We start from the raw sequence: 21,215 nt of genomic DNA, 5'->3' as shown, positions 1-21,215 counted from the left end.
TTTTTATAAATCTTTTTGAATATTTTGGAAATGAAAGGGGTGACATTGATCAAATGGATTGTACTCATAACCTGACATGTTGAAGTCCCTCTAAACAACCACTTAAAGATAATTTTTTAAATCTCTTAAAATTATTTTTGATAGGCGTTATTAATCTTAGTGAAGGCTGTGAGGTTAGCTACAGTACTGTCCAAGTTTTCCTAAAGTTCATTTCCTTTCACTTTCTTCCTCCTTTCCCCCGCACCCCCCACCCCACCCCAGTCGTGGGGCTTGAACTCTAGGCCTGGGCACTGTCCCTGAATTCTTCAGCTCAAGGCAAGTGTTTTACCACTTGAGCCACAGCACCACTTTGTTTCCTTTAATTTTCTATCGTTCATGTGGCATATATGTAGTAACACCTCAAAAAAGGTATAATACTTCAAATTATGAATATTTATCTGTATATCTTACGTACATGTTGTAGTTTGTGTTTCTTAGGCATTATAGAGTTTTTCTTTGAAATCTATATTTAATGGCTTTTCCTCTTTCTCTCTCTCTCTCTCTCTTTCTTTTTTTGTTTTTGTTTTTGTTTTCAGGTTAGAACATGACAAGCAAATTTGGGAGGCCAAGGCCCAGACAGACATCCAGCATCACCAGAAGGTTTGTGATACTCTACAGGGGGAAAATAAAGAACTTTTATACCAACTAGAAGAGACTCGACACTTATACCATAATTCTCAGAATGAATTAGCTAAATTGGAATCAGAACTTAAGATTCTCAAGGACCAGGCAACTGATTTAAATGATTCTTTAGAAAAATGTAAGGAACATAAAGAAAATCTGGAAGGTATCATAAAGCAGCAAGAAGCTGATATCCAGAATTGTCAATTCAATTATGAACAACTAGAAACTGATCTCCAGGCCTCCAAAGAACTGACTGGGAAGCTGCATGAAGAAATAAATATGAAAGAGCAGAAAATTGTAAGTCTGCTTTCTGACAAAGAAGAAGCAATCCAAATAGCTGTTGCCGAACTGCAACAGCAGCATGATAGAGAAATTAAAGAACTAGAAAACTTGCTGTCCCAGGAGGAAGAAGAGAACATTGTCTTAGAAGAGGAAAACAAAAAAGCCTTTGACAAAACCAATGAGCTTTTGGACACATTAACAACTCTCAACAAAGAAAACATTCAACTTAAGGCTCAGTTGGATTCTTTTGTTAAGTCCATGTCTTCTCTCCAGGATGACCGAGACCGCATAGTAAGTGACTATCAACAGCTGGAAGAGCGACATCTCTCTATAATCCTGGAAAAAGACCAACTCATCCAAGATGCTGCGGCTGAAAATAATAAGCTTAAGGAAGAAATTAGAGGGTTGAGAAGTCATATGGATGATCTCAATTCTGAAAATGCCAAGCTGGATGCAGAATTGATCCAGTATAGAGAAGACCTGAACCAAGTGATAGCAATAAAAGACTGTCAGCAAAAGCAACTTCTTGAAGCTCAACTGCAGCAAAATAAGGAGCTGAAGAATGAATGCATGAGGTTAGAAGAAAAGCTGAAAGAGTCTGAGGAAGCAAAAAAGGATATGCAGAGATCATCAGACATCCTCCAAGAGGAGAAATTAGATTTATCTAAAGAGGTTGAGAGCTTGAAATCATCTGTGACCCAAATGAAGAAACAAGTGACAGCCCTGCAAGAAGAAGGTACTTTAGGTGTATATTATGCCCAGTTAAATGAGAAAGAAGAGGAGGTTCAGAGGTTAAATACAATACTTTCCTCCTCTCAGAAGAGAATTACAGAACTGGAAGAAGAATTAGTATCTGTTCAAAAGGAAGCTACCAGGAAGGTGGATGAAATGGAGGATAAACTGAAGAAGGAATTAAAGCATCTCCATCATGATGCAGGGATAATGAGAAATGAAACTGAAACAGCAGAAGAGAGGGTGGCAGAACTAGCAAGAGATCTGGTGGCAGTGGAACAGAAGCTATTCATGGTCACCAATGAAAATAAAGATCTCATGGCACAAGTACAGTCTTTTGGCAGGTCTATGGACTCCTTGCAAAATAGTAGAGATCATGCCAATGAAGAACTTAATGAACTCAAAAGGAAGTATGATACCAGTCTGAAGGAGTTGGCCCAGCTAAGAGAACAAAAGGGCCTCTTAAATACAGAGAGCAATACTTTTCTTTCTCAAGCTGCCTTTCCCCCGAACACCACTGAGGACAGCTTTTCTCGCCTTGAGAAACTGAACCAGCAGCTCATATCCAAAGATGAACAATTGCTTCACTTATCTTCACAACTAGAAGATACCTACAACCAAGTACAGTCCTTTTCCCAGGCTATGGCCAATCTGCAAAAAGAAAGAGATCATCTGTGGAGTGAGCTGGAGAAATTGCGAAAATCAGAAGATGGGAAGCAGAGGTCTGCAGCCCAGCCCGCCTCTAGCCCAGCAGAAGTACAGAGTTTGAAAAGAGCTATGTCTTCTCTCCAGAATGACAGAGACCGACTAGTGAGTAACTGCTTTCAGATCTATGTTTGAGAGTTTTGAATTCTTCTCTAAATTAGTTTATATTTCTACATAAAAGGAATAAACATGTTTTCTATAAAACCAGGGACAGTGCTATATTGTAATCCCACAGGTTTTATTTGGTCTTTGAGGAAACATAAACATTGGCATTACCATTCAAATAATAAAAAAAAATTTACTTGCACAAAACTGTCTATTGCTTATAAAAGGATTAAGCAATAGCTTGTTTTGTGTAGTTTGTACACTCATGCAGAAAGTATGTAAATGGTTCTAGAATCTTATTGAAGAAATGCTGTTCTTTTTTACACTTACAGTGCTGCAGCTTATCATCTGGTAGAGTTTGTGATACAGTAAAGGACTCAATTCCTCTTAAAAAGGTTACTTAAATGGCATGGTGATACATAGCACTTAGGAGGCTGATGTTGTGAGTTCAAGACCAACCCAAGCTATATAGGCAATTCTAGGCAGGCCAGCATTATCAAAAAAAAGAAAAAAGGTTTAAATGCCTTTTTAAATAAGGGATTATTTGCAAGCTCTGCCATTTTCCAGATTTCTTTTAATATTCAGTTCTTTTCACTGATAATTCTTAGAATATTATGTCTATTCCAGGTCTATTCCACAGAATTTTGCTGCTTTTTATAAGATCCAGGAGTTAAATCTGGGGATTTGATATTTTCCTGACAATTTCTAGGTCATTAAGATTCAGAAGTAACAGCTAGGCATTGCTAGCTCACACCTGTAATCCTAGCTTCTGTGGAGGCTGAGATCTGAGAATTGCAGTTTGAAGCCAGCCCAGGCAAAGTAGTTCATAAGATTCATCTTCAGTTAACCAGCAAACATGCTGAAGGTATGATTCACATGGTAGAGCGCATGAGAAAAATAAGCAGAATAAGAGAAGTGAAGTCCTGAGTTTGTCCTAATACCAACGACACACACATATACAACACACACACACACACACACACAATTCAGAGGCAAAAGCAGAACTATATGAGGAAAACAGATTGTCAGGGGATTCTACTTTATCAAGTTACTATCTTCACTTTCATTATAGTCTCTTCCACTGTGTTAAGACTGTGTACTTGAAAAAACAGGCCAAATAGGAAATAAGAACCTCAAAAGACCAGATTTTTCATTTTAAAATGTACAGAATTTGAAAAGTCTACTTTTTTAGATTAGTCCTAATGATGACATTATTTCTCTTAACTGTAGAGTCTTATGCAAATTTTTCATGTCCATTGCATGTCCTGTTACATCTAATATCTATTATTGATCATCTTTTTTATTTTGTAATTTTTTATTTTATTCTATTTTTTTTTTTTATTTTACCAGTCCTGGGGCTTGAACTCAGGGCCCTGAGCTTCTTTTGCTCAAGACTAGCACTCTGCCACTTGAGCCACAGTGCCACTTCCAGCTTTTTCTGTTTATGTGGTGATGAGAAATTGAAACCAGGGCTTCATGCATGCTAGGCAAGCACTCTACCACTAAGCCACATTCCCAGCCCCCCTCTTGTAATCTTAATAAAGGCCTCCTTGCAAGTATGGCTTTGTCAACACAGGTTTTTTTCTTACTTGTTTCTACTTTGGAAAATTCTTTGAGTGGTTAAAAGAGGTTCAAGGGTCCTGTGTTGTCCAGATGTCCTGACAACATTTCCTTACTGCCAAGCTTTTAATTAATATTGGGGATAAACAAAATATACCAAGGCGAGTCAGTCATTGTTATCATTATCATCATCACTTTATGTGTGAAGTGCATTAATTTTCCCATTTAATTCTTTTTTTTTTTAGGGGGGGAGGGTCCTGTCATGGGGCCTGAACTCTGGGCCTGGGTGCTGTCCCTCAGCTCTTCAGCTCAAGGCTAGCACTCTACCACTTGAGCCACAGTGCCACTTCCGGCTTTTTTCTTTTTGCTTATGTGGTGCTGAGGAATCGAACCCAGGGCCTCATGCATGCAAGGCAAATGCTCTACCACTGAGCCACCTTCCCAGCCCTCCCATTCTTATCAAAAAGAAATACATTTATGCTCATTTAGTAGGTGAGGTAAATTAAGATTTAATGGGTGTGAAGACTATATATATAGACACACACCCAAAAAAACTGATTATCTAACACCAGAGTCCAAGAATTCTTAACCACTGGTATGCACTTCTTTCTTTTTAGTCAGCATCACCTAAGCTTGATTGAAGATTAATATCCTGCTGGGATATAGTTCAGTGATAGAAAGCTTGCCTAACATGCATGAGATCCTGGATTCAATCTCCAAAGAGGGAAGGGAAGACAAAAAAAATATTGCTGATGTCTGTGTAAGAAAGTTTAAAAGTCTTACCAGATTGCAAAACTACATGGAAAGTTACTCTATCTTTACTTTTACCAACTATAATGAATCTGTGGGCTTGTTAAGTCTATTCCAGGTCAGATTTGGAGCTGTAGAGTCAACTTGAGCTTTTGGGGTAGGGTACACAATGGAAAGTGCAGGAATGCACTTTCTCCCTGCAGTTTTGATGGCAGCTCTGAGGGTGTCAATGGACTGTTAACTGCTAATGGTCTGTTGTGGTGTCTGACTCACCTAGCAGAGGAGCCTCTAATGAAAGAGATGTGTGAAAGAGATGTGATGAAGTACTCTGAAGTACTCTTTTACTTTCCCTTTGGTTGAAGCTGAAGGAATTGAAGAATCTGCAGCAGCAGTACTTACAGATTAATCAAGAGATCACTGAGTTACGACCATTGAAGGCTCAGCTCCAAGAATATCAAGAAAAGACAAAAACATTTCAGATGATGCAAGAAGAGCTCAGGCAGGAAAACCTCTCCTGGCAGCATGAGCTGCATCAGCTCAGGTATGATTAGCTCTGCATTCTGACTCTTTTTTCTTTTCTTTTCACTTTTTAAGTTGAAATAATTATGAATTTGTAGACAGTTTCTAAATACGTTTCATCTAGTTTCTTCTAGCAGTAGTGTCCTACATAACTGTAGTACAGTATCAAAACCAGGAAATTGGTTGGGTGTGGGTGGCTTCGGCCTGTAATTCAGACTACTCATGATCCAAAGGACTGTGGTTGAATTCAAACCTAGGCAAAAAATTAGAGCCCCCATCTCAGCAAAAACAAGCTTAGTGTGGTGGTGGGCATCTGTGATCCTAAACAAAGGTTGAAAGATAATGATCTGAGGCCAGTCTGGGCAAAGCAAGACCTTATCTGAAAAATAACCTAAAAGCACAGAAGGCCTGAGGGTATGGCTCAAGTTATAGAGCAGTTGCCTAGCAAGTGGGAGGCTGAGTTCAAACCCCAGTACTGCCAAAATATAAAACAAAACAGGAAATTTGTAGATTTCCTATAAAATTCAAATTTCACAAATTGTACATGCATTTATTTTGTTTGATGTGTGTACATTCATATGTGAACGACTATGCAATTTTTCACATAGATTCTGTGTGTTGACAAGATACATACAACTATGATACATACCTGCTTTCATATTGGCAAATATGTTCCTAGTGCTATATACCCACCCCAGCCCATATTCTTCTGCAATCACTAATTTGTTCTCCACCCCTATATTTTTGTCTTGAAATGTATTTGAAATTGACTTTTCCCCCACATATATGTGCCCTTGAGATCTGTAATGTGTATTAATAATTAATAATGAATACTGTTCATAGCATAAATGTGCCACTTTACCCATTCAATCTTTAGAGGACATGCATGTTGTTTCTAATTTTAGCTATTAATAAATAAAGCTGCCATGAACACTTATTTGTAAATTTTTATATGAACACAACTTTATCTGGAGCAGTTGCCCAATAATAATTCCCAGTATTGGAATGTAAGTGATAGACTGCATGGTAAATGTATGTTCATATTTTTGTAAAACTGGCTATAACATTTAATAGTCTCATCAGCAGTATGTAATTGATCTTTTCTGCACACCCTCTCCAGTATTGGGTGCTATAATTTATTTTTCTTTTAAGAGGTATGTGATAATATTGTGTTGTGGTTTTAATTTATGTAATTTCCAATGAGGTTGAACATATTTATTTGATTCTTATGTCCTCTTTAATGAAAACTCTGTTCATGTGTTTTTGTCCATTTTTTTAATTTAGTTTGTTAAGCTTTACTGTTAAATTTTGAGAGTTCTTTTTGTTTCCTGCTACCCCAGTCTCTCTGGCTTTTTGAGGCGGGTTTCACTGCATGGCCCAGGCTAGCCACAAACTCAAGATCCTCCTGCCTCTGCTTCCTAAGTGCTGAGATGACAGGCTTTAAAGAAAATTTTATGAATAGACATACAGAGGCTCAGTGTCACATGTCAGTAATTTCAGTACTCAAAAGGTTGAGGCAAGAGAATTGAATTTGAGGGCAGCCTAGATTACATAGGAAGATGCTGTCTCAAAACTAAGAATGTGAGGTGGGTCCAGGTGAGTCTCAATGCCTGTGCAGTTTACAAAGTCACTGGCATGGTTGCTATCAATTCAGTGTGATCACTGCTGTCACATCTGTACAAAGTTCTTAAGGGGCAAATAAGAGGTATGCACCTTACTAAAAGGATATTTCAAAAAGATTGGAAAAGTTATAGAGCCAAAAGCATTTTAGAATTCAGTGATTTAACTTTAGAGAGTAAAATTGGTCTAAGCTCATTTTTCTCCAGCGTCATTTCTTACATGTCTCCTCTAAACACTGTTTCCTACAACAGTTCCAAAATTCACTCTGTATATTCATAGATGTGCCTTTGGCTTAGTTTTCCCTGAATTTGAATATTTTTTCTTTAATGGAAACCCAGCTTCTTATTCAGGCTCTAGAGCCAATGGCAATTTTGTGAAGGCACTGAAGGCTAGGTGGCATTTCTCTTTTTAGTCCTGTGTCGTCATCATGCTGCCTGTGTGGTTCTGTTTGTAATATGAATTTTACTATGATTATGTATTACTTTATTTCTAAGAACTCATAATGCTGTTTCAACTTTCAAATTTTTTACCCTTGTCTCATAGTATATTTTGACCTGTGCTTATGTAACCTTTTTTTTTTCAGGATGGAGAAGAGTTCATGGGAAATGCATGAGAGGCGAATGAAAGAGCAGTATCTTATGGCTATCTCAGATAAAGATCAACAACTTGCTCATTTACAGAGTCTTATGAGGGAATTGAGGTCTTCTTCCCAGACTCAGACTCTTAAAACACAATACCAAAGACAGGTAAGCAATGGTCATTGCAATTCCTATGTACAAGTAACCACTCCTCAGAAAGCACCAGCTTCTTAGAGGTTATACCCATCTTCAAATATTATGACAGCCATCTCATGAATTCCTACATGGACAGCGTTTCTATAGGGAAGGAGTTAAGTATAAGCAATCTTAGGAGGCAGTTTTATCATTGTTTGTATCCTGGCAGGCATCTCCAGACACTTCAGCTTCCTTACCTGGCTCACAGAACCTAGTTTATGAGACAGAACTTCTAAGGACCCAGCTCAATGACAGCTTAAAGGAAATTCACCAAAAAGAATTAAGGATTCAGCAATTAAACAGTAAGGTAAGTGTTTCATGCTAGATTACAATTCAGTTTCTTTTGTCCATGACCCGAAAACACACACACACACACACACACACAACACGCACACATACATACACACATACACTTTTCCACCTACACCATAACTTAGCATGCTAAATAGAAAGAAAACAAAGTTTCTTCAATGTGAAGTCTATTAAAAAGCCATGACGTAAAAGGCAAATTGGTAGTGATAAGTAAAATATTAAAAAAAATGTTTTTAAATGACAAAATAATTTGACTAATGCAGTAGACAGGGGCAGGGGGGAAAAAAAGGGATAATCAAAGAATATCACCAAAATGAGACTTAAAGTAATTCAAACACAGTAATTTACTCATGGGTCAGTGTACACACACACACACACACACACACACACACACACACACACACACACACACACACACACACACTTTTCCACCTACACCATAACTTAGCATGCTAAATAGAAAGAAAACGAAGTTTCTTCAATGTGAAGTCTATTAAAAAGCCATAACGTAAAAGGCAAATTGGTAGTGATAAGTAAAATATAAAAAAAAAATGTTTTTAAATGACAAAATAATTTGACTAATGCAGTAGGCATGGGCAGGGGCAAAAAAAAAAGGATAATCAAAGAATATCACCAAAATGAGACTTAAACTGATTCAAACACAGTAATTTACTCATGGGTCGGCGTACACACACACACACACACACACACCCCATTTTCTTCTATAATCAAAGAATATCACACACACACACACACACACCATTTTCTTCTATAATCAAAGAATATCACACACACACACACACACACACACACACACACACACACCGTTTTCTTCTATAATCAAAGAATATCACCAAAATGAGACTTAAACTGATTCAAACACAGTAATTTACTCATGGGTCGGCGTGCGTATGTACACACACACACACACACACACACACACACACACACACACACGAGACTTAAACTGATTCAAACACAGTAATTTACTCATGGGTCGGCGTGCGTATGTACACACACACACACACACACACACACACGCACACACCTTCTATAATCAAAGACTATCACCAAAATGAGACTTAAACTGATTCAAACACAGTAATTTACTCATGGGTCGGCGTACACACACACCATTTTCTTCTTCTCACCCTTGGAAAATCCTCAAGAATGATAAACACTTTACCTTTGGAAACATTCCTCCCCTGCATCAGCTCCCTATCCATATCACATGTTAGTAAAGTTGAATCATTGTTTTACCCTCTTTTTTTTTTTTTCCCTGTCCTGGGTCTTGCAATAAGGGCCTGGGCACTGTCCCTGAGCATCTTTATGCTTAAGGCTAGTGCTCTACCACTGAGCCACAGCGCCTCTTCTGCTTTTTTCTGAGTAGTTTTTTTGAGATAAGAGTCTCACAAACTTTTCTACCCAGGTTGGCTTTGAACCATGATGCTCAAATCTCAGCCTCCTGATTTAGATAGATTATAAATATGAGCCACCGGCACCCAGCTTACCCTACTTCTTACTAATCATTATCCTTCTTTGATTATTAAGTGTTCTCCAGTAATTCCTACCCTAGTCCTCTGCCTTCTTCAAAGGAACCCAGATAGCCGGGCGCCAGTGGCTCACACCTGTCATCCTAGCTACTCAGCCAGCCCAGGCAGGAAGGTCTGTGAGACTTATCTCCAATTAACCACCAGAAAACCGAAAGTGGTGCTGTGGCCCAAGTGATAGAGTTCTCACCTTGAGCTGAAGAGCTCAGGGTCAGTGCCCAGGCCCAGAGTTCAAGGCCCACAACAGACCAAAAAAAAAAAAAAGAGGAACCCAGATAGGTAGTACACACTAGAACTAGAAGTGATTTAAGAGATCAGCTTTGAGGAGAGTGGTGAATGCCTCACAATTCACACACAATGATATATGCATGTATGTATAAGTTTCTCATCACAAAAACTCATCAGTTCAACAAGGATCTGTGATCTAAAAATTATTAAAGTCAGTTGGCTGTTTTAAGTATTAAGTAACTTGCCTAAGGTGTTAGGAGGAGGAGGGGCAGTCTGAAGTAAAGTGATAATGCTTTCTATATTAAATGCTAAATTCAACTAGTTGACACTGGATATCAAAGGCAAATATTATTCACTTGGATGGAGAAATTTGCATTTTTTAAATTGGTGGATGTAAATTGGTGAAATTTCAGGCCTGTTGCTGGGAAATTGTTTGGGAGTTTTCAAAGGATTCAGCAGTTCTTTTCTAGTTCCCCTTTCAGTCATTTTTTTTTTTTTTTTTCAGAAGTTCCACCCTTCATAGCTCAGTAACCTCCTCTGTTCTTCCTGTGAGTGAGATTCCATCTCAGCCTTTATATTTGTTCTCTGAACATTAGCCTCCAGCTCTCTTTGGGTACTTGTCTTCCTAAAACAGTATTTTAGACTGAAATACACAATTGTTTATAAATGATAAAAATTATTTTGGTAGATAGCAATGAAAAATACTACATTTTTATTGAAATAAAACATACAGAAAAATACAGAGAGCTTTAGTGTAGCATGATACATTTTCACAAAGTGAAAACACCTGTGTAACCAACGTCTGCTCAAACATAATAAGAATGTACTGAGTATCTTCCTCATTCTTCCTTCTATTCCTATGAACAGAGTCATGGCACTTGCCATGAAATGGTTTCATTTATGTTGTGAAATTCATCTGTGTTATTGTATACTGTGATTTTTCTACCACTCTGCTGTATAGTATTGCATAGACTATAATTTCTCTATTCTTTTGTCGAACAACACTTGGGTTTTCAGTTTAGAGTTATTAAAAATCATACCAACAATGTTTCTTTTGGGGGTTTTTTGTTGTTAGTTTTTTGTCCATTGTGGGGCTGGAACTCTGGGCCTGGGTGCTCTCCTTCAGCTCAAGGCAAGCGCTCTCTCTACCACTTGAGTCACAGCACTACTTCCAGTTTTCTGGTGGTTGATAAGTCTCACGTCTTTCCTGCCACGCTGACTTTCAACCGCAATCCTCAGATCTCAGACTCCTGAGTAGCTAGGGTTATAATTGTGAACCACCAGCACCTGGCCCAACAATGTTTTCTTATAGGATAAAAGAGATGTATGTATTACGTAGTACAATATAGGTCTTACTTTGCAAATGAATTATATTTATTTATGTACTAGAGACTGGGTTGTAATCATAGCTGTAATTTTTTGGCAGCTTTATTGAGATAATTCTACTCACAAATGTGAAGAATATTGCTTAGTTCCCTTCTAAGTAAATCATACTAAATAAGATAAAGTTCTTTCCTTAGAAATCAACTATAAATTTAAAAAAACACCTCCTTCCTAGCCTTTCATTCCTTCATTAAATGAGTAACTACTATTGGCCTGTAAGCCTGGCTATGTGTGTGCTAAAGCTGCATTGGATTCTCTTGTTCTAGCTTTCTGTGTGCATCAAATGCCCTTCTCTGAAATGTCTCTAAAAGGCTCCCTTCTCTAAAGTGAGTTAGATTTATCTTTCACTTTTACACAATTATGAAGAAAAACCCACAAGGAAGACTAAGCAAATAATCAGATCTCAGTTTCCTCTCACACCTTACCTTGCACACTCTGTAGCAGAAACTTTGGAGAGTCAGCAGCTCTAGGGATATTAACATATCTAGGGGTCAGTCATCCCTAAAGCTTAAAACCTGATGGCCTGCAAGTGAGAACTTAAGAGTCTAGTTCCAAGGGATCAAATTCAAATGGTGGGTCGAAGCTATGATGGGTAAATTTTTCATACAGCATGAAACAACACTGTTGTGTTTTTTACATGGTGAAAATGGCATGCAGCTGGGCACCGGTGGCTCATGTCTGTAATCCTAGCTACTCGGGAGGCTAAGGATCGTGGTTCAAAGCCAGCCCAGGCAGGAAAGTCTGTGAGACTCTTATCTCCAATAAACCCCAGAAACCAGAAGTGGTGCTGTGGCTCAAGTGGTAGAGTAATTGCCTTGAGCTGAAGTGCTGAGGGACAGTGCCCAGGCCTAGAGTTCAAGAAAAAATAAAATAAGAAAATGGAGTGGGTTGCTTTGGGTAGTTAGTGAGCACCTTGACAGTGAGCATGCTCAGAACAGACTGAATAACTGTTGCCCACTCAGCAGAGGAGAGTCCTGCTTTTTGAATGAAATGTTTCTGCCTGTGAGAATCGTTGCTCCCAGTGCAGTTTACCACGTGTACATAGGAATGGTCAGATTTATATTTTTTCCTCCTAACATGTATTATAATTTCTCATCCTGCTGTCTTGGTAATTGTAACTCTCTAATGGATTCCACACAGGTAGACTATTATACAGATTTTTTTTTTATGTGATGGCCCTCTTTCTCTCCAGCTGCATGAAATTCTGGGAATTTGTATGTTAATAAATTTAAGCTGGGCCCAAGATACTGCCCTTCTCTACTTACATTCCTGAACTAAGCCATCCTATTAGACTTGCTTATAAGTTTCTACTTTGTAGATTTTCAGTTTTAACTTACTAGGCACCATTTTAGAAAAAGTAAAACAATATTTCCTACTATTCCTATAGAATTATTTTCTTTTCTTAGTTACAAAAAAAAGTACTTTCACACTTTTGAGGGTACATATAGTGGTGCTTGTTTTCAGAACTTGTGTTCAAAATTAGGTCCTAAAATCCCCGGACAGTTGGCTGAGCACTGCTCATAGTGAAGTGGAGCATGGCAGTTAACCTTCTTCTCTGCTTCAGTTCTCTCAGCTACTTGAAGAGAAAAATACCCTGTCCATCCAGCTCTGCAATACCAGCCAAAGTCTCCGGGAGAACCAGCAACACTGTAGTAACCTCTTTAACCACTGTACAGCCTTGGAGAAGCAGGTGCAAGAGCTGCAGGCGGTGAGTCAGGAGCCAGTAAGAAGATGGGAAAGAGTGTTGGGAAACACACAGAGCAGCAGGGAGAGGCTTCTGTGAGGAAGTATGATGGAAGTAGGAGAGAAAGGAAACTTAATGGAATAAGAAGAAAGCCCAAGAACAGTTACAGAGTGAGAGATTAGGAGAAAAGACATCAGTGAAATGGGGGGAGATAAAATGTGGGAAACAGATGACAGGCTTTTGGAACTCAAAAATTAAAGTATGGGGTTTGCTTTAAGAAATAAGACAGCTGGGAAGGTGGCTCAGTGGTAGAGTGCTTGCCTCGAATGCATGAGGCCCTGGGTTCGATTCCTCAGCACCACATAAGCAGAAAAAGCAGCAAGTGGCGCTGTGGTTCAAGTAGTAGAGTACTAGCCTTGAGCTAAAGAGCTGAGGGACAGAGCCCAACCCCAGAGTTCAGGCCGACAAAAAAAAAAAAAAAGAAAGAAAGAATATAGGAGGATTTGAAACCAAGAGACAAAAATAGGCCAAGCTGTTTTGTGTTTGCCTGTTAGGATGTGAGGTGAGAATTGGTGGTGATGTCACCACGGAGGAAAATGGTAGCTTAGAAGGATAAAATCATTCCTTGGAACGCCTCAAGCCCCATGAGGTGAAAATAGTTTCATGGGAAGGCGTTAAATGTTTAAGAGGAAAAATTCAAGATTGAGAATTGAGGGAAAAGCTTTTGTGGAGGTGACTATTCCATAAGAGCAGAAAATTCTTATTTCTAAATCTGGCCTTAAGTCTTAAGTGGAAATACTCCTCTTCAAGATGTCTCATTTTCTCTGATGCTAAACAGGTTTATATTTTGTCCAAGTATAGTACCAAAAGGGCTTTCATCAGCTATATTATTAAGCTGCTGCTGCTTCTAGGTGTCACCCAGTGTGGATGTTGCTCCAGGAGCTCCCCAGGAAAAGAATGGAGTTTACAGGAAGAGTGAGCCTGAGGAAATGAAGGAGCCACCGCAAAGGTAAGAAGACAAGACTCCTCCCCAGCACATGCCACAGGTCCAGAAAGTGGGCGCTAATCTCCGTGGAGCTGAAGTATGCCACTTACTATCTTGCTGGCCTCAGTAATAACAACTGTGTGTGTGAAACATTTATAAAGCAAAAACATCAGCACTGGTTGAGAGAATGGCTTAGGTAGTAGAGCACCTGCCTAGCAAGTCAGGATTCAAACCCTAGTACCACTAAAAAAAAAAAGCCATTAGTACTAACATACACATATCACTAACGAAGTACTTAAGTGAAAGATACAGTTTTGGGGTTTTGTTTTTTGTTTTTTTTCCGGTCATGGGGCTTGAACTCTAGGCCTGGGTGCTGTCCCTAAGCTCTTCAGCTCAACGCTAGCACTTATCATGTGAGCCACAGCACCACTTCCAGTTTTCTGGTGGTTTATTGGAGATAAGAGTCTCACAGACTTCCCAGGCTGGCTTTGAACCGTAACCCTCAGATCTCAGCCTCCTGAGTAGCTAGGATTACAGGCCACTAGCACCTGGCCACAGTTATACTTTTAAGAAAGTTTGTTTATTTGTGGGATTTTTGTTTTTTGGTTTTGGGTTGTTTTTTTTGCCAGTCGTGGGGCTTGAACTCTGGGCCTGGGTGCTGTCCCTAAGCTCTTCAGCTCAAGGCTAGCACACTACCACGTGAGCCATAGCACCATTTCCAGTTTTCTGGTGGTTTATTGGAGATAAGAGTCTCATGGACTTTCTTGCCTGAGCTGGCTTTGAACTGCGATCCTACATCTCAGCCTCCTGAGTAGCTAGGATTACAAGCATGAGCCACCAACACCCGACATAAGAAAGTATTTTGTTCTTAAGGAAGCGACTAAACTTTCCTGCTTTATAACTTTAGGAAGTCTGGTATTGGTAACTATGTTCTGCATCTAATGATGCTGTTTGTTTTCTTATCCTAAAGCTTTTCTGAAGCCCCACAGCAACTTTGCAACACTAAACAAGAAGTGAATGAATTAAGGAAGTTGCTGGAAGAAGAACGAGACCAAAGAATGGCTGCTGAGAATGCACTCTCTGTGGCAGAGGAGCAGATCAGGCGGTAAGGCTGAGGGAGACAACCTCTTCACTTCTGAAACCACTTCATTGCTTCACTTCTGAATCCACTTCAGTTCATTTCTCATAGAAATGAACTAGAGTGAATTAGGTTCTTACTCCCCATGAGATTGGAGGCTGCAGTGAGTTCAGGGTAATTGTGGTCACCCAAAAACACAGTACTTTTGGAGTATAGGAGGTCCATCCTTTCAAAAGCATTAGTTCATATTGATAATAATAATGATGTCTGCTGATTATATGATACAAAATAGACTGTGAAAAGACTTCTTTCATCCAGGCAATAACTATCTGAGGTGGGAATTGGGTTCTTTAGAAGATCAAGTAAATGATAATCCCATTACCTATCTGGGAGCTGAATCAATGAAAATCTTCACATTGAAACCTTTGGAAGATTAAAATAGCACTTTATAAATACACACACACACACACACACACACACACACACACACACACACACACACACACACACACACACACACACACACACACACACACACTGCCAGTACTGAGGCTTAAACTCAGGACCTTGCACCCTTGCTCATTCTACCACTTGCACCATACCTCCACATCCAGCTTTTTTGCTAGTAATTGGCCAGGGGAATGCCTTACCTTGCAGAAGAGTCTAGTTCTGCCAGACTAGGACAACAGTAATGTTGGGCAGTTTGCCCATGTGAGACTTGGAAGGAGAGGACTACACATCCCTCCTATGCCCAGCTCACAAGTCAAGACAATTACCATGCATGACAGAGTACAGTGGTTACAAGGGCTTTGCTGATGGAAAGAAACATTAAAAGCAGGCCCTTCTGTTATGTCTGGGGGGAAGCTACCTACATGTATTGTCCCTTCCCTCAGAGAATGAATTTCAAGTAGTAACGCCTTCTTGCAATCCTGAGGTGGCAGAGATCACAGCCCCAGGAAGCAGGTAGTCTTTGACATCCCTTTCCTTCTCTACCCAGCATGTTTGTTCATGCCTCTGTCATCTTCAATGCCCTTTTGACCCTTGAGGAGTACAAAATAGTTTGGTGTTGTGTCTGATTCCGTGCCACTTGCTGTGAATTTATTTAGACCTGTGAAGCCTGGCCCTTGGGAGGGGGGAAGTTAATCCCCCCACAAGTGTCATTAGCCTGGCCTGAACCAACTGGAGACTGTGAAGTGCAGCATGACTTAGAGCCTATGGCTGAGCTACATTAAGCCAAGCTGAGCCCCTCCATAATTCTCTTTGTTGTATATGGAACTTAGTGGTCTTGTAGGTTAAAAGTAACTAGTATGTTTGCCTCATCAGTGCCTATTGACATCCCATCTTCCTCAGCCCAATCTATAGAACTAAACAGACTCACCTTTGTAGTACCAGACCCTGCCATTCCAGATGCACATGAAGGAAGAGACATAGCAGCTGTATTAGGCAAGCAGCTGGTGGGAGAAAGCTAGACTCTTCATGTTCAAGTTCTCTTTCTAGTCTTATGGGTCAGATTAAGGATTCCTTTTCTCCTGGAGATGACCTACAAAGAGAAGAAGCCTGGAGATTTGAGATCCAGTCAGGAAGAATACACATGAAGAGGAGAGGAGATCTGGAAGAGTCCATCCTCTCCAGTTAAAAAAATATATCCCTTTGGGCTGGGAAGGTGGCTCAGTGGTAGAGTGCTTGCCTCAAATGCATGAGGCCCTTGGTTCGATTCCTCAGCACCACATAAGCAGAAAAAGCCAGAAGTGGCACTGTGGCTCTAGTGGTAGACCGCTAGCCTTGAGCTGAAGAGCTGAGAGACAGCACCCAGGCCCAGAGTTCAAGCCCCACGACCAACAAAAATAAAATACATCCATGTAGGCAAATACTTGATCAGCTGTGCCTTTGCCTTAGTTTTTATTTTTTATGTATTGTGAAAATACTGTATAGAGGGGTTACAATTACATGGTTAGTTTTTATTTTTGTCTGTCTATTGAAGAAACACAAGAAATAACTGCTTCTTTATTAAATGGAAAATTTCTAGTATGAAATAAGCAAATCAACAAAAAGTGAAATATCAGGCAACAAATAATCAGTTTCATTCTCAGAATCCTACAGAAATTGTTCTTGTGTGTTTTTGCCTGTTAGTCTCTAAAAATATTAGTGCTGGGTGTGTATGCCAGCACTTGGGTGAATGAGGCAGTAAGATCATGGTTTGGAGGCCAGTCTAGGCCTCAGAAATCTCCTCTCATAAGACCTGACACGCTACTAATAATAATTAAAATGGTGAGTTTCTCTCGAGTCTGATGTTGTATATTGTGGAAAAAGAACATGAGAGATAAAGACAAATGAACTACTAGATTCTGGTTCCACTGTTTGCTGATTGTATACCCGTGGCACTTAATGTCACCCTTACTACTATGTGAGACAGGCACTAGAGAAGCAGCTTTGCCACAATTCCTCTGCATCGCTTCTCTAAGGCAGTGATGTCCCCTGATCACCCATCCCACCATGCTGAGAACCCAGGCTATGCCTCTTTTTCTTTCTCAACACAGGTTGGAACACGATTGGGACTCTGCTCGTACTCCTATCATTGGCTCCTGTGGCACTCAGGAACAGGCACTGTTAATAGATCTCACAAGCAGCAGCTGCCGAAGGGTAAGAAGAGAAAGATATAGAAAAGGTTCTATGCGTAGAATTAGGCAAAACATACAGAAGCCTAGCCACAGAGCTGTGATGGGAGGGTGCAGAAGAATGGAAGAACCTGGCTGATTTGCAGGTTGACTCTAGAATCTCCATGATGCCTTTCTTGTGCACTGGTGAAATGAGCTTTGCTTAAATGAGGGATTATGGGGGAGGGAAAGGGATATATCCCTCTAGGGTGAAATACTGAAGTCCAAATTTTTCTTTCAGACCCGGAGTGGTGCTGGATGGAAACGAGTCCTGCGTTCACTGTGCCATTCCCGGACCCGAGTGCCAATGCTGGCAGCCCTCTACTTTATAATGGTTCATGTCCTACTCATTCTGTGTTTCACCGGTCATTTATAAACTTAGTTGTCACCGTTTGGACCACCCCTCTCAGAACTTGGAATTCCCTCACATCTAATGTCAGAACTGTCAATTCCAATGGAACAGTCTTCTCAAGTACAGATCATCTTCTCCAACTTTCCATGGAAAGTGCCTGCAAAAACAAGCTGCTGTGAGGATGGGTTCAAGCTTCTACCGACTTGCCCAGGCCCTGAACACTTCTGCTGAATTTGAGAAGCCTCACAGTTACTTTGCTGAGCCCAGCATTTGTTCAGATTTTGCAGGTCCTCATCTTTCATGGTCCTGTAAGGTATTGACACATGTTTCTACCAAGCCAAGAGGATGGTTCCAATAAATCAACAGTCTGAAGTTCAGTATCATTTTGATTAATAACTTTCTGTGCCTCACTACTTACTTTTCTCCTGCTCCGGGAGGAAGGTAAACAGTTGTGGGGAATGAACACATCACCTCATAGGACATGTGTCCAGGTTTCTTTCAAAGGATGGGAACTGGATCTCTTTGGGGGGTTAACTTTTGGACCACGGGGAAGGGTAGAATCTTCCTTTCTGTTCTGAATACCCCAGAGTGTTTTTGGTTTTGGACAGTGAAGAAGGACACCATTGGCATATGCCCTTGACCACAGGTAGACTAAGTTATTAAGTGGCTGGTGCCTGTCCTGTCACTGAAAAGACAGGAAGAACCAGCTGTGGACTGTGTTAGATTCATGTCATTCCTGTTATCTGGGTATACCTCCATATGTATTCTGAGTCAGTGTCAGAAGCCAGCAGGAGCCGGTCCAAGTTGGGGTATTGACCCTCAGCTGGAGTCTGATCTAATGACCACACTGCAACTCCTGGCCTCAGGAAGTACTGAAGCTACTATGCTGTTGGCAGTAGTTTATTCTGGCTTCTCACCCCATAGTTACTACCCTCTCTGGGAACAGAGGGCTGAGCAAATGGACAAAAATAGAGAAAACAAATCGAGACCTGAGAACAAGAGCCAGGAGTGAATTCCACTGTGCCTATTTTCCATTTCCTCCCCTTGCTAGTTGGATGTTTTTTCATTACACCACCTAAAGAAGAGGGAGGACCGGTGGGCTAACTGATCTGCTCTAAGTCTTTGGTTTGTGGTGATTAAGTCTGGGTTACAGTAACTTTCTGAACTACTGTAAAATAATAAAACTATTTTCAGAGTAATAAATTGGGTGTATAAATTGTATAGGTGTGTGATTTTTATGTGTGCACAGGTACACAAGCAAGAGAAGACAAGGGTTGGGGTAGGAGTAGCTGTGAGTATCCTAGCCTTAACTACTGGACCCCACGGGGCTAAAGCATAGTGAAGAAATTCTATTCTAAGGCTGAATTGGTCTTGGGGTACAAAATGAATGCAGGCTCATATGTAGTCCTGGGAGAACTACAGAAATATTAGGCCCTTAGAGATCCCTTCAGGTAGAAACAGGTTAAGGGAAATTTAAAACCACATAGATTGGGTAAGCATGTTTTTATGTTAAAATGCTACTTGGGAAAAGATAGCCCACATTCTATAGGCACATGAAGTGGATTATTGAACCCAACCAATGTGGTTTCAAGCCTGCTCTTCATACTACCCCTTACTATCTCAAGTTAAATTAACTTGGGACACTTGCAAAGGAGAAATATTTCCTTGATGTCATCTCTAAGTTGTGTGGTTTCTCCAGGGGACTGCCTTCCTGGATGGTATGTCACAGTATCCAGTCTAACAATTCCAGTTTTGACACTGTTAGGATTCCAAGTGAGCTAAAAGATACTTTTTCCTTTCTGTAAATTCATTGTTCTTTAAAATGGCTTTTATAATGTTATAAGTAGATCATGAAAAGAGAACAGATAAACTGCTCCAGGTACAGCATCCTTGGATTTGGAAGTGATCTTAGAAGCTTTCTATCCTAATGTAAAAATGTTCTGTATGGTGGGCTGATTTCACCCAGTTCTGCTTGAACCTCTTGAGCAAATCAGATCAAAACTCTACAGGCAGTCAAGATAAGGAGAAACTGAGTCAGATCCAGTAACAAACATCCCTCCTTCCAAAATAAATTATTAGCTAAAACAACAAAAGATTATTTTTCAAAGATGCCAAGTCCCTCATGTCATAATTGGAGCTTTTACTTGTACTGATTATTTGTCACTTAAGCCCTCAGTCTGCCAGTGGAGCCACTGGAGAATTTTAGGGAGGTGAGTCAGCATCACACAGTTTCCCATGGAAGGTCATGAAGGAGAGGGATGTATTTCACTGGCCAAAACAAATCACCCAAGCAAGTTAAAGCTGGAAGGGAAGGGCAGCAAATTTTTTTTTAGATGTAAAATATTTGTAAATGGTGATCTTCTAAATCTGTGTCCACAAATTCCAAAACCCATAACACTCTGTATACTTAAAAAAAATCAATTTTTGCCAACATTAGATACTATTATACAGAACAGAAACAAAACCTGGGAGGACAAATACTGGTAGGATGTCAAAATTCGTACAAGAGAAGAAAAATATCCAAGAAACAAATTTCATACAGGTATTTATCAAGAGAAAAATATATACAACTGATTTATTCTGTAAGATAAAAATACATCATGCCATATACATTACAGGTTCTGAACTGCATCACTGGCTGTACCGACAGCTCACAGCAAATCTTAACCAGCAGTTTATTAGACACCACAAAGAACTACTATCCGCTGATAACATCTGGTTCTTTCATCATTCTTCTATCTGGAACCAAATCTTTCTACCAGTGAACTCATGGCTCCTAAGCAATTTAGGAAACTTTCTCCATGCTTGCCCCTCATGAGTTATTCTTCCCCTCATTCAACTGATCAGTATGTATATTGTCACCAACCATATGTAACCCTCACTTGGAATGTACAAGGGTTTGTTTTTAAGGCTTACTTCTCAAGGTTATAGGATTCCGTTTTCCCATAAAGCCTTTTCTTGTTTACTATAGCCCATAGGAACAGTTCTAACTTCATTATCACAAATACAACTACTCACCTCATCTGTTTGGGATTTTTGAGTCCTACTCCAGAACAATAGCTAGGGTGTTTTCTGGATGGATGTTTGTTGTTCTGACAAAATTACAAACAAAGCTGAGATTCCCCTAAGACATAAAATCTTGCAAAAGACTAAAGCCAAATACATTTAACTCTTCTGCCTGAAGCAGAAGGAACTGACTCAAACTTCAGGAAGTAATTGTGAGGACAGGGTGGCAGGAAATGACAGAAAACCTGAATACGGAACTGAAGCAGCTGTTTGG

General features: G+C 39.9%; 1 protein-coding gene and 1 long non-coding RNA gene across 6 annotated transcripts in view; one reads left to right on the top strand and one right to left on the bottom strand.

Annotated features, from left to right (window-relative positions):
- The window catches only part of Golgb1 (golgin B1), a 57,709-nt gene extending 38,553 nt beyond the window's left edge, over positions 1-19,156 (top strand). For all 5 annotated transcript variants that reach the window (XM_042667575.1, XM_042667586.1, XM_042667570.1 and 2 more), the window contains 9 exons: positions 576-2,487; positions 5,160-5,338; positions 7,520-7,682; positions 7,879-8,016; positions 12,747-12,890; positions 13,778-13,875; positions 14,822-14,956; positions 17,467-17,569; positions 17,825-19,156. In XM_042667575.1, coding sequence (XP_042523509.1) covers positions 576-2,487; positions 5,160-5,338; positions 7,520-7,682; positions 7,879-8,016; positions 12,747-12,890; positions 13,778-13,875; positions 14,822-14,956; positions 17,467-17,569; positions 17,825-17,959 — 3,007 coding nt within the window. In that variant the 3' untranslated portion in view covers positions 17,960-19,156. The remainder of the gene's footprint in view (positions 1-575; positions 2,488-5,159; positions 5,339-7,519; positions 7,683-7,878; positions 8,017-12,746; positions 12,891-13,777; positions 13,876-14,821; positions 14,957-17,466; positions 17,570-17,824) is intronic.
- LOC122097124 overlaps positions 1-21,160 on the bottom strand; it is a 30,190-nt gene extending 9,030 nt beyond the window's left edge. The window contains exons 1-2 of the long non-coding RNA XR_006145473.1: positions 20,954-21,160; positions 16,308-16,469 (exon numbers count right to left, since the gene is read on the bottom strand). This is a non-coding gene — a long non-coding RNA (uncharacterized LOC122097124). The remainder of the gene's footprint in view (positions 1-16,307; positions 16,470-20,953) is intronic.
- Positions 21,161-21,215: the final 55 nt, after the last annotated feature.

Source organism: Dipodomys spectabilis, unplaced genomic scaffold (assembly GCF_019054845.1).
Source record: "Dipodomys spectabilis isolate Male_0828 unplaced genomic scaffold, ASM1905484v1 ptg000017l, whole genome shotgun sequence".
In the NCBI taxonomy this organism is placed as follows: Eukaryota; Metazoa; Chordata; class Mammalia; order Rodentia; family Heteromyidae; genus Dipodomys; species Dipodomys spectabilis.
The sequence above is the reverse complement of the archived record's forward strand: the minus strand, read 5'-3'. Positions and strand labels throughout refer to the sequence as shown.